This window comes from Arctopsyche grandis, chromosome 5 (assembly GCF_051622035.1).
Source record: "Arctopsyche grandis isolate Sample6627 chromosome 5, ASM5162203v2, whole genome shotgun sequence".
Lineage (NCBI taxonomy): Eukaryota > Metazoa > Arthropoda > Insecta > Trichoptera > Hydropsychidae > Arctopsyche > Arctopsyche grandis.
The window spans coordinates 31,142,363-31,156,941 of NC_135359.1; the positions used below are offsets into that span (position 1 = coordinate 31,142,363).

The following is a 14,579-nucleotide window of genomic DNA, read 5'->3' on the forward strand; positions in this document are numbered from 1 at the left end:
TTAGTAACAATATGATTAATATGTTCATTAAATGATAGTTTGGAATCTATAAGTATACCTAAGTCTCTGGCACAATTTTTTGCTGTAAGATCTACGTTATTAATATTGTAAGTAAAGTCAATTAGGTTACGATTTCTGGAAAGTGTCAATGAGAAGCATTTAGAAATATTGAGATGCATAAGGTTTACATTACACCATTCAGATATTATATCAATGTCGGATTGTAATTTTAAGCAATCCGACTTACTATTGATAGGATGGTAAATCTTAAGATCATCGGCATAAAGTAAGCATTGAAACTTCAGTAGGGGGATTAGGTCATTAATAAAAATAATAAACAGAAGTGGTCCAAGGTGAGAACCTTGAGGAACCTTATAGTATATATGTAAATAAAAAAATCATACATTTTCGAGGTCAACTAATTGTAAAACGTTGCTATATCCGACAATATAATAATAAATATAAAAACAGACGCAATGTGTGAATGTGGGTATGTGTGTGGTGGACGCGTGGAAAAGTATGGGAATTTAAAACAAAAGCAAGTTTTAGAATACCAGGAGTATACATATGTTGTGCCTAAAGATATTTAATAAAATAAATACACGCGAACAAGGCGCACAGCCAATCAGAGTAAAGTGGACTAAAATCTTTGACCAATTAAAGGAACGTATCGTCATTCTGACCAATGGGTGCATTTTTAACATGTGCTCCTGATATTAAGCACCGAGTAACGTCAGGCCGAGCGATGGATGGTGTCAGCGTCAGATGCGTTGCGTGGGAGTTTACACACATACACAAATAAACGAAGATAGATACACACACGTTAATTCATCATTTAGAACGGGTGAATGGTTTGGATCGATGAGCGTGTAATGCGCGCATTCAACGTTTTCTATTAATACGTGCCTATAAATTACCTTACATTATATTTATATATAACATATAACTTTATTTTAATTTGTGTATCAATTCCTTTTCAAAACAAGCCCGTTGAAATCAACAGGCACAGCATTAGTATATAATAAAAGTATTGTTTCTGTAGTGATATTGTTTTGTAACCGCTCCGCTAAAAATAGCTCATTTCGATTATGGTATTTTTCGTCTCGACAAAATTCGCGACTGTTTGACCGCATGTTCACTCGAACTTGTATCGATGTCGAACGTATGCATGTCTCTTTTGCACGCATATACATATTTTGCCGCGAGTACTCCTCCCACTTATGCAAACTCTATGTCAGATTCCCAATATACATACCTCTCTACTCGTCTTGTGATCCTGATACTTTTGTTTCGACTTTTGCTTTTTTAAACTTGCAAGAAAGATCCAACTCAATTTTAATAATTGCCAATTATCAATGCACATCGAAATGTCAACTGCGTGACCCAATAAATAGCTCGTCTTTCGTATATGCTTAAATTCAAACAGTTGGGAATTTCGTCGAGACGTCAAATACCGAATTTGTACAAACCCTTTTGTAACATGTGACATTCTGACATTTTGCATCCAGCTCCTTCATCCTGCAAGATAATGTGTCGTCAGGATGCAAAATGCAAGTCACAAGATTCAGCCATTATTTATGTTTCAAATAAATCTCCGTAATCACCTAATCCAAGTAAGCTTAATATTTCCAATATTGTATTTCGATGCGGTGCAAACGATCGACAAGCGCCAGACAGACTGAACCACAGATTAACGACACGTGTACCTTATGCGTGCGCACTGCTCGCACTTACACTAAGCGAAATCTACCCAAAATCCCGATATACCTACCTTGTATACGTTCTGTGCTTCTGATACTTTAGTTCCGAATTTTGCCTTATTAAACTCGCCAAAAAGATCCAACTCAATTTTAATAATTACCATTTTAATAATTTTATCTGTGCACATCGAAAGGTTACTCGTCATCTGATGTGCAATCTATCATTCGTGAAGTCTATAATTGCGTTTAAAGCAACTATCCAGTTAATCTGTGGTTCAGTCTGTCTGGCGCTTGTCGATCGTTTGCATCAAACCCCACTTGTGAAGAGTCTCGGTGATTAAAACAAAACTTCTATACCCTTCAGGTATAAACACAGATAACCTAAACACAATCTACTTTAGATCATCGGCTGTAGAGAGTCTTTAATTAATATTATGTATTAGATGTATTATGAGCATTTATAAGAATTGTAAATAGGTTTTTAGCTATTTTTTCCTATTATGCTGTACATAAAACATTATAATAATATAATACTATGATTACTGTTACGTACACCGCGTAAGTGCAATCGGATTAAGCCGAATAGAATCCCAGAGACTGTGTGACCGTTCGAGGATTATCTGCAAACTAAGTGCTGTCGCACTTAGTGGCGATGGAACGGCGACTGTACCGTGGGACCGAATGTCGTGGGAAGACATATCCGTACGTGAACATAACAATAGGTAAACAAATTAGACGTCGAAGATGTCGTGAGAGATCTATCCCTTGTAAGGCGATACTTAGGCGATATCAAGTCATTCTGGACTGAGCACAGCCAGTGCGTGTATCTCCTTAATCATCAATAAATGCTGTGAGACGACTTTGGCCTTTTACTTGGATCCTCCACCCACCCCTATGCAACATTACTAACAAAATTAAATTAAAATTGTAAAATAGAAAATTATCAGTAGATCAGTATCTATTCAAATAGATATAAGATGTATTGTGAACATAATTTAGTAATAATAAAAAGCATTTAAAAATCAAAATCAAAAACTTATCAAATAGTGTATCAAGTAGATGCTTCCTTGTATATTTTAAAAAGCGTTCGTACTTTTGGAATATGTTTGCATTTATTTTTGAATAAAGCCGTGCATTTATGTACTGTCCGTTGGGGACTCGCAGGACGGGATTAAGTTCAATCCTCGAGAGCACCGCAACTCCCACTCGACAGCAAAAAGCAAAGTAAACTGCAGCAGGAAAGGCGACGCCGTCTCGCGTAGGCGTTCGCCCCCCGGGGGCCCCCTTATTTAAGGGGGCGCCGGGGGGAAATTCCGGGAGGGGGGCTAACATGGTGCATCGTTGCAACGAGTCCCGAGGTCTCGCTGTCGCCAGAAATATCGTCGACTTTATATGTATATAATAATTCGTATTTTATGCAAATGTGCGCGTGGCACACGAGCGCCCTGGGACGCCGCCTGTGTCCCCACCGCACAGCGGTCACACTTCATATAGCTAGTTGGACTAAATTATAATAGTATTTTTGAATGTCCATATTTATAAAGCATTATGCTTCTTAATGGATTTGAACAATTATCAAAAATAGTTACACTGTTCGACACGAAAAATGGTTCAGAGACGAGATATAACTTTTCTTATAGATCTATGCCCAGTAAACACGAATATGGCAATACAAAATGTTGATTGGCTTGAGATTCGGATATATGTGGATTAATAACAAAAATTTGTTTATTTTATCGAGGTAAGCCAGTTATCAATAGAATTGTGTTATTAATCCACAAGAATAGTCTAAGTATGATTTTTCTAAGTACAATTTTATTTAATTTTCATATAAAGATAATTTAATATATTATCCCTATTAATTCAATTCAGATTCGTGTAAATACGAGTAAATACTAATACGAGCTTTTTGCTCGCAATTTTATCGATTCACACACTTCCAATTAACCCTTTTAAACAAAAACAAAAAATAGTGTGGTCTGAAAATTATCCCAATAAATATATTTCAATAGAAAAACTCAATATAAAATAGAATTAAACAGTGGGAAAAAATCCCATGTGAAAATACGTACTTTTGACTTTTGATTTGAACTAGACGAGTACTTACAGAGATTTGAAAGCTGAAAAATACTAAAAATGGAAGATAAAATACCCGACTATAGATTTCAATATTCATTTTGAACAGGAAACTGACATATTTTGAGAAATCGACCTAACAACACCAAAATATAGAAAAATTGCGCGATTTCAAAAACACAACCGCCTTGTTTACAAACCAGTGAAATTCACTCGGATATTCGGCTCATTCATAATCTACTATATAATTTCAAAAATGACTTTACATTAATTAGCAATGAGTCACAAATATCCGAGACTGATCAGCAGCACTACAGATAATACTCGGAATAATTTCTTTTCAATCAAGTAAATTAAAACCCGGCAACCCGTAGTAAGGATCAATGCAACAACCAGACAATCTACTGGCCGATTTGCAAATATTTTTCCTTCTTTATTCAATCTTATTTTAATATAAGAAATTTAAAAAAAAAACATTATTACTTTCAGTCAATAAGAAAACTATCACTTATTACCTTAATTATCCAAATAAATTTTTAAATTGATTAAAATTCAAAAATATACATATATATATTTTAATTTCGGTTAACTTTATTAGAAAAAAATCACCGAAAATCTGTTACCAATATTTTTCAATTAATTGGAAACCCTTTTTGTAGTAAATAAATACGTTCATTTCAGTTTTTTTTATGTTTATATTTTTTTATATTTTATAACGAAAAGTTATATTTCTATACCTAAATAGATACATTGAAAACAAATTACTATTATATCAATTTAATATTAATTAATATTTATCTTTCAACATACTAAAACAATTGATTAAAATCAACAAACCTTTTTCAAGCGATCTTTGTACATATGTATGTACATATATAATAAAGTATATGGTACGAATTAATTAAGGCATTATTTATTTTTATAACAAGCAGCGTGGACTAGCCGTTAGCATATATGCTTTCGAACGGGTTTGGTGCAAACGATCGAAAAGCGCCAGACAGATTGAACCACAGATTAACTGGATGGCTGCTTTAAACGCAATTCTCGACTTCACGAATGAAAAATTGCACATCAGATGACGAGTAACCTTTCGGTGTGCACAGGTGCAATTATTAAAATGGTAATTAATAAAATTGAGTTGGATCTTTCTGGCGAGTTTTTAATAATTTAATAAGGAAAAATTCGGAACTTAAGTATCAGAAGCACAGAACGTGTACAGGGCAGGTATTTTGGGACTTCGGGTAGATTTCGCTTAGTGTAAGTGCGAGCAGTGCGCACGCATAAGGAACAGGTGTCGTTAATCTGTGGTTCAGTCTGTCTAGCGCTTTTCGATCGTTTGCACCGCATCGCTTTCGAACATAGTTGTCACGGGTTCGATTCCCACTAGTTACTACTGGCCAGACCTTGGATTGTGACTCCAGGTCGATCGTTTCCTATCAGAGTTTGCTATTTTTTCTAATATCCATTGAAACGGTTCCAACGAATCAAAAACCTTTACTTGGGGTTTACCTGTTAGGCCTTTCTGGTATACACATACATATTCGTATGTAAAAATAAAAAAATAATTACAATTTTGACCAGCATGCTCCATAAAAGGCAACCACTGTGCAACATGCACATTGCGACCGAATGCATTTTCGCTTCGCAATGGCTAAGCGGCCTACATTTTTCAACGGTCTCTTGCGTCGGATTATTACCTCGTTATGGAAGGATTTTTTTTATCATAATTTTCCAAAGCTCGTGTGGAAAAATCCTCGAATAATACATTACATTTTAATACACACCATAAATAAAGTACCCAGCTTCGAGGCTCGAAATCCAACTTTCCTTGTATATTTTCCGATAGAACTGCCGATTTTTTTGCACACCTCCGGAAATAGAATGGAATACGCTTTCCCGGGAACTGCAACGTCATTTGAACACCACATTTTCTTTTCACGATGACGTCGCACATCTTTCAGGACACACCTTTGAAGCATCGCCTCTAAATTCTGGCATTCTAAAATCCCTCAGGGATTCGGCCGCTTAATGGACGTTTAATGAACTGTTATTTCGGCATCATCCCGATTTGTAACCCCCAGGGAACACCCTCTCTCTCTACCCCTAGCGCATCTCCCGTTCTCTTGATAAGGGTGCGAACTGTTATTTCACTGGAGGAATAAGTGATTTATATCCTAACCTAACCCACAACGGGAAATTCCCCAAAAGTACGTGGGAATAAAAAAAACACACACACACAAAGAAACGATGAAAACGTTCCCGTAGAATACTTTTTTTTCTTGACTGATACCAGTTAGAATCTGGTTTAAGTGATTCCTGACTGCGATACACTGGTATAATTAATGGCAATAAATTATTAGGGAAACTAATGGACCTGATCCTGAGGGTACAGCCTCCCTGTCTCTCATCCCTGGACTACACACAAGGGGTGGGAATGTTTGCTCAATGTTCGAGGGATGGGCCTGGAATTGAGCCAGCGCGCCCTCTCCAATGTTACGTATATCAATATCACGTACTACATCATAAATAAAAGTATACACACGCGCTTGTTTACACGGGTAATGCACGTGTGTTCGTATGTATTTGAAATTCGTCGGTCGATTGCTTCGAGTTTTTTAGGATCTGTATTTGTATGTTTGTTTGTTCGTATGTGTCGTTGGACTGATTCGATTTGATAGATGTTATTTCGATGTGTCCAAAGTTTGCGATGGTCAAATTGCTTAGATTTTTTACAGTTAATTGAAAGCTTTATTTTTTCTTTTTAAAGAAATGTATTGAATTTGGAATACACATTTCAAACTTGAAGATATGTAAATCGGGGGCATATTCAATGCTTTTATACTGAATCACTGAAACTCCGCAGGCAGTTTTTTTTTTCGATACATTTCTCCTACTACCATAACGCTCATCAAATATGCACCAAAACGTTAGAAACTAAGCGGATTTTTTTTTTAAATTTATAAACAAACAATATTTGTCACCAATACGACTTACTAAGCTAAAGCCAGACTTACACCCATTGTTAAAAAAATATTTGAAAATATGTATAATTACACTGAGCAACAAAAAAATAACCAGATCTGAGACTAATCAATCTTTACTAAGTTTGACCCGCTTAATTCGAATATGATAATGATTTTTGTTGGTTGGGTTTCGTTTACAAGATATTAGCGTTTAAAAAATGCGCAATTTTTACAGTTTTTTGGCTTTTGCGGACTTTAATTCTAAATCTATTATTGTTATGTACAAAATGAGTATTGAAATAAATAGTCAGATGTTTTTCCTATTGATTGTAATATTTTATTGCTTTAAAATACTTATAATTTATTATCTAGCAAATTTTAAAAGTCAAAAATATATTTTTCTTAGACATTTTTATTCATGCTATTATGCGTTTATTTGTCCCAGTTTTTATTTCACCACGTTTATAAGGATTTGTATTCTTTTTAATAAGCCAAAAAACTGTATAAATGCATTTTTTAAAACGCTCATATCTCGTAAACGAGACCCAACCAACAAAAATCATTATCATATTCGAATTTAATGGGTCAAACTTAGTAAAGATTGATTAGTCTCTAAAAACGTGATTTTTTGTTGCTCAGTGTTATTTTAGATAGTTTTTTCTATTACTATTAGTATTATAAATATTTTAGAGATATGTGCTTAAATGTTTTTATGTATGCCTTAAATACTAACATTAAAACAAGATAAATATTTAAGACATGTTGTGAAAATATGTGTGTATGTACTTTATGAATATAAGAAAGATTTTTATATTGAAATAAAAATATTCATAATTAATTATATAATTTTCACTATTTGAAAATAATCTTTTATTAAAAGTCAACAAATACTATGTACTTTATAATGATACCATTTTCTAAAAACTGTAACTCGTATTATTGGTGTTGCGATATTTTTATGTGTAATCCGAATTGTTTTGTAAAAGAGTTTTGTAAGCGTTGAACAAAACGATTTTCATCATTGAGAGAAATACAAAAATGATATTTTTCGCGTATATTTCGGATTGAATTACTTGACAAAAAAATATTCTAGAAAAAAAAGCGAATTATGTATATACTTCAAATTACGAGGAAAGAAATAATGCGGAATTTTTTAATTTGTTTTATATTAAGCCTATAATATCAGAATCGTGAATTTTTTATATTTTTTGAGGGTTCATAAGAATCCAATAAGATTAATTTTGTATATTGTATATACTTTCAGATTCTTTTATTTTACATATACACAACACTCAAACAGCTGAATATCATAAAAGTTTGCTACTCATACATGAATGTACACAAAAACTATTTTGATAATTTGAAACGTAATTTAAGCCCACTTACGTGCGCAACAACGTTATTTTTCCGCTATTGCTATTTTATTGACATGCTGTCAATTTTTCGATACACGTTTTTTTCAGTATATGTATATATATATATATATATATATATATATATATATATATATATATATATATATATATATATACAGCTAATAAAACCAAGTTCAGGTCAACACGAGGGAATTCAATAAGCGTTTCTAGCATCCTCCCGTATATTCCATCTACGTCACCCACCCCCTATTCTCATCCCCGTCCGCGAGCGTCAAACAAGAAAAGGCGCGAAAGCAATCTTCCCCAGTTATGAAATTACGGTTACGCGGGAAAGGTGTTCTCGCAGCCCTCAAATATTTTCATAGGCGAGACCATGGGTGGACTTTGTGGGGTTGAGGGGGTGAACGGTCCAGATCACGCAGCCCTTAATCGAATAGGCCACACGTTCGCCATAAAAGCCCATCCCTTATATGTATGTACAATATAAAAAAAAACTCTCCCCCTATATATAATATAAAGAGTCAGCCAGAAATGATAGATATACATATATATGTACATACATATGTGCTTTTTATCGTAGAATTACATCTATTAGTTAAATCTAAGATGATATTTCGCATGGATTAGTTCATGTTATTAATTGGAATGATAGCTTTAGCTATCAGGAATTAATACAGGTATATTTTGCGTATCAAATGATCGTGGGATTTTAATGATCATATAATTTCCAGAAAAGTTCATTTACCTTTCGGCATAAAAGATTAACACACTTTCTAACAATGATCTGCTTATCATATGTATATGTACGTATAAGAATTGTAAATAGGTTTACTTTAAATTGTACTCTTTTTCCTTTTATGCCGCACATTAATATTAGAATAATATAATACTATGATTACTGTCAAAATTAAATTAAAATTGTAAAATAGAAAATGATCAGTAGATTAGTAGCTATTAAAATAGATATAAAATGTATTGTGAACATAATTCCGTAATAATAAAAATCAAAATAAATGTACTATGTTCCTTTATACATATATAACGAAAAATTAACTTTTGGATGATTCCCTGTTAACGAAATTGAATAATTGCCATTAATCAATCTTTCACATAAATATTTCTGATGTTTACTTATAAAATATGTGTTTTATTTAAGGAAAACTTCCGGCCCAATGGGTTGGATCATCCTTTTATTTTAAAGAATATTTAGATATTGATTATATATATGTCTGTTGCTTCAGCAACATCCTATATAATATAATATGTAGCATGTAGTCATTTCCAAAAGGTTTCCTCCGAATCTCCTGTCCGTTCGATTTTTTTTTTTGTAGCGTACAATCTAATTTTTGTCAATCCTATGTCGGTTATTGGATTTCTGGGATGTGGTTTTTCACTTTCTGTCTTTTTCTATTCCGAAATTGACTGTCTATATAAAAATATTGAACATGATTTTTATTAAAAGTGAGTGTTTTCATAAATACCGAATCAAAATAAAAATATAGAACAAATCAATTTACGAACATGATTATAAATATCAATAGTTAACGTAAAATTACAAAATTCTGCGAGTTCTTCTTTAATTAAAAGACATTGAAATGCCATATAATGGATGGAAATATGAAGTCAAAAAATCATCCTTATTGGTATATTGATGTTTTCAATTGTGTTTTTAATATTTCATATTATTATTGCTTAAGAGAATTAGTATTTTGATTAGTTATTAAATTTAGACGCGTATTTAATTGGTCAATTTACACGATTTTGGTATTTTATTTATAAATAAACATTCATGCATACATATATTTATGTCTTTCGGTCAGTATTTTAGTTAAATCAATTTATTGTACGCATTATATAAAAGTCAAAAACATGAGGGCTAAAGCTTGAGCTTAAACTATATACCTTATAAGGTTTTTAATACACATGAAGTTTTAATTTTAATAAACTTTTGACATTGAAATTATATGAAAATAGAAAAATATGTATGTATATTCTAATGAATAAAACTTTCATAAATGTTAATTTCATGATATTATAATGAATTTATCTGGTGTCTGTATTTGATAGCTCTAATAGAGCTAATTAAAATTATGAGCATTGAACAATGGACCAATTAATTATTCTGTTTTATATAAGCATAGATTAAATCTGCGTGTATTTATTAGTTATATCGGTGTAATATATAATATTATGTACATACATATATTGATTATATTTATGTAATACTTACCGTATCTTATATCGATATAAGGCTCGTCGAAGGTTGAAGACTTCGTAGACGCTTATCACTAAAATTAAAATCACAAAATCATTATAATAAATTCAAAAAGGATGAATGGCAATTGCTTGGTAAAAATGAATTTTATTTTTCGCTCGTGAATATTCATTCTCGTATACACGAAATAATTGTGTGTCGATTTCAAAATTGCGACTCACAAAAGGGGCTGCTTCAATTAAATTCAAATTAAGGATAGAAAAAATAATAATAATGCTTAAAAAACTCAAACGGAACCCCGCCGCTGAGAGCGAAAATTTTAAAACGCAAACATTTATTTTTGCAAGTTTTTCGAAAGAAAATGTAAATTAAGACGCATGGCTTGTTTTACTTTTCTCCTCGCCTTAATTAAGCAAACTTTCGGCATGATTTTTTTATACCCCCAGCAAGTAATCTTCTGTATTATAACTTTTTTCATTTTTATTCTTTGGGATTTTAACGCGCCTACCCTCCCCATTCATCCCTCGGATGATTATTTTAAAACAATTCAATTGTACTCTTATACGTTGTCATGATGTATATATATATATATATTTATAATATAATATAGCATTCGAGGATTGAAATAAATTAAAAATACCGTCAAGAGGAAAAAATTTATTTTTTTTACAACAGTCGATATCTTCATTTATTTGTATGTTCAATTTAGAAGTGTAAAACGATTTCAAAAACAGCATTAAAATCAACCGAGAAAAAACTTTAAACATTCTATACGTATCAATAATTAATGTATACTTTAAACAGGATTGTTTTTTATATACCAAAAATAGTCATCGCTTACTAACAATATTACTTGGGGAAATATTCACACTCTTATAATATATCTGAACCATCCAACGATCTTTCAATAGCAAATTCACTATAAAAAAATCTTACATTTTCGAAAATATTGTCGCACATTATGAATAGACGAAAGAAAAGTGAAAAATGGAAAACCTTCTTTGGGCGTTCTTTGCTCGAACACTTTTCAATTCAATTTTTTATACGTTAACAGATATACATACATATATGTATATGCATGCATATTTTCAATTCAGGTACCACCGCGAAAATTCATTTGTCAACAATAAAACATGTATGTAAGTATGTATGTAATATCAAATGGGCAATTCAATTTGCGGTTTTAAAATTAATTTCAATTGAAAACATGTGTATAAAATATTCAAAATGAGTCACTTCATTCGAAAAACTATTACCATATTATTCTCATTTAATACGTCACTAAATTAAATAATTGCTGTAATAAATTAATAGTTATTTTGAATATTAAAATACATTGAAAGTTAATTTAAACGAAAGTTATCACTGATCGTATTTTATTCTGTATTATCATTTGATTAAGATTTCTGTTTGGCTTAATTTAAACCTCGTTATCAATTTTTGAGCCAAGTTTTCTTAAATTCATGCACAATAAATATTTTATCAAAGTACATATATAAGTTGGCCTTTGAATATAAGAAGGCTTTGAACTGTCAGTGAAAGTTTACAGAAGTCTTAAATTATCAATGCTGTATCATATCCATTGACTAACTTTTAAAATTGACTTAAAAATGAAATTTAATAAAAAGTGTTCTTTTCACAATGTTGTAACCAATTATTAAATAAAATGATTCAGTTTGGTTCATTTCGTATGCGCAATGTTACATTTGAATCTCGAAGCACCAAAATATATGTAATACATAATTAATATGAATATTCTCACGTGATATATCCAACATGCTCGTTTCCACTACGTTAATCCCTTATATTGTAAGATATGCAAAGTTTTGAAGACCTTTTGTCCAAAGTCTATTTACACGATCAGAGAGAGAAATAGAGAGAGAGATTGGGATGGGGGTTAGAGGGAAACGTACTCGTCCACTTCCAAAGTAATCGCAGGCTCTTTAGACACGTTAGTCTGGGTCTCTTCGTTCTGGGCGTCCGGCAAAGACAGAGTTGAACTCCCCTGCATTGTTACCCTACGGCCCAATTTGTCATACAATGGTCCAGGACCTGGCTGCTGCCTCTCTGCAGACCTCACCGGCCTTCTGGGTAAAGTAGCGTAGGAGGACACAGGCATTCCGCAATAAGGAAACTCGGGCCCGACGACACCTTTGCTTTTACAAGGTATTTCGAGCAGGTCTGGATAGCGTTCGCTATCCAAAAAAGGATCTTTTGACACTGAGACCGATATGAAAATGTTTCCATAACCTCCCGTAGGAAGCATTCTTGAGCTGTAGTCCATAGGTTGAGGATAAGCAGCTAAACCGAACGCCGCAGGGTAACCTGCTCCTATTGGGATCATACCGTCTTGGTTGTGCCTGTCTAAGGATATCTGAACTGGCTCACACAGCTCCATAGTCATTGAAGATGAGCTCTCGGGCATTTTGAGATCGCCCTGACAACTGCTGAACATCTCCATGCTTTGAGTGCCGGATTGACGCTCCGTGCTCGTAGTAATTGACACGTCTAACAACTTCTTATCTTGGTCTGTAAAACTTCCACTACCTTTTATCCTACCCTTTCTTCTGTGTCTTCTGCGTCTTCTCTGGTATCCGAAGAACACGCAAGTACACACGAAAACTACAACTACAACAGCCAATGTAAAAACACCACCGCCTACCAATCCGACTATGGGAATCACAGTTTCTGTTTTGCTCAGGGTAACGAGAACGGTCTCTTGCTGCACGAACAACGTCACATTCTTAACAACCTTACCCAAAAAGTTCTTGGCGAGACACGCATACTCGCCAGCATCGTATTTAGTCAAATTGAAGATGCTCACGTTGATCCATTTATCGACTAAGCCCTCTTCTATTTCGAGGATTAGCATTTGATCGGGGTGTGAAGCGTTGGGGCTGCCTATCTGGTATCCATTGAAGTACCAGGTCACGTCCGGTTCCGGATCCCCTTTAATATGACAGCCGAACGTTACATTTCCTCCGACGTCCTCTTTGATTATCCTCTCAGTCACGATGACTTCTGGGGGGCAGGCAAAGTCAGCTGCCGGTGTGTCCTCCCAAAGTTTTCCTTTGAGTCGCCTCGGCTCAGAACAAGTCATCGAGACCGAGTGTAGCTTACTCATCAAGTACCAATTCCGAAACGCTCTCAACGCACAGTCACATCTCCAAGGGTTCCCTTCGAGGGAGAGCGATTTCAGGTTCAAAATCGGCATGAAAACGGCCTCGGAGAGGCTCTCGAGCTCGTTCCGCCTCAAATTGAGCTTTTCCAGCTGATCCAAATGAATGAAAGCCTCCCTGGCTATCAAGTGGATCTGACAGTTCTCCAGCTCAAGCGACCTCAAGTGCGGAAGTGTCGGAAACTGCTCGTTGAACAGTTGCTTGAGTGGATTTCCGCTCAGGACCAAAACTTTCAAACGATCATTGCCCGCGAACGTGTCTCTCGGTATAACCGATATGTAATTGCCCGATAAATCGATCTCGATCAATATCTTGAGGTCTCGGAAAGCATCTCTGTGGATTTCCTTGAGCGAAGAATTCTTCAGGAATATCTTTTGCAAGTTGAGTAGACCCGCTGATGAAAACTCGTCCTTTTTCAAGTACGTAATGAAGTTCTGTTGCAAGTTTAAAACTTGAACGTCAGAATTTAACGAGGGGATTGTTGTTAAGTTTGAAGAGGCGCACAGGGCACTCTTCTTGCCATTAGTCCATTTGCAAAGACAAGGCAGGGGACAATCTGTCCAGTCAGGAGACGCCAGAACTCCAATGGACATGATCAGGAACGCCGTTTTGAAGATAACTGTCAAACAAAACCAGAATTAAATATTTTTCATACACAAGTGGCAATCCAAAATACGTATGTATAGCTCTAAAATTGAGTACAAGCTTAAATATACGTAAATGTTATGAAAATATTGAATTACCAAAAAATTATACAAACTTTACAAAGATTACACTGTTGGACACGAAAAATGGTTTAGAGACGAGATATGACTTTTCTTATAGATCTATGCTCTGATAACTGGCTTACCTGGATAAAATAAATGAATTTTTGTTATTAATCCACAAGAATAGTCGGAATATGATTTTTCTAAGTGGAATTTTATTTAATTCTCATATAAGGACAATTTACTATAAAATCCCTATTAATTCAATTCAGATTCATGTAAATAGGAGTAAATACTAGTACGAGCTTTAAACTCGCAATTTTACTGATTTAAAATTCAGCATACTTCTAGTTAACCCTTTTA

The 14,579-nt window shown here is 33.8% G+C and overlaps 1 protein-coding gene across 1 annotated transcript; it reads right to left on the bottom strand.

Annotated features, from left to right (window-relative positions):
• Positions 1-12,227: 12,227 nt before the first annotated feature.
• On the bottom strand, positions 12,228-14,102 carry LOC143912407 (uncharacterized). The gene has a single exon (XM_077431683.1). It carries the CDS (start codon positions 14,100-14,102, stop codon positions 12,228-12,230), a length of 1,875 nt encoding a protein of 624 aa, XP_077287809.1.
• Between the last annotated feature and the right edge of the window lie 477 nt (positions 14,103-14,579).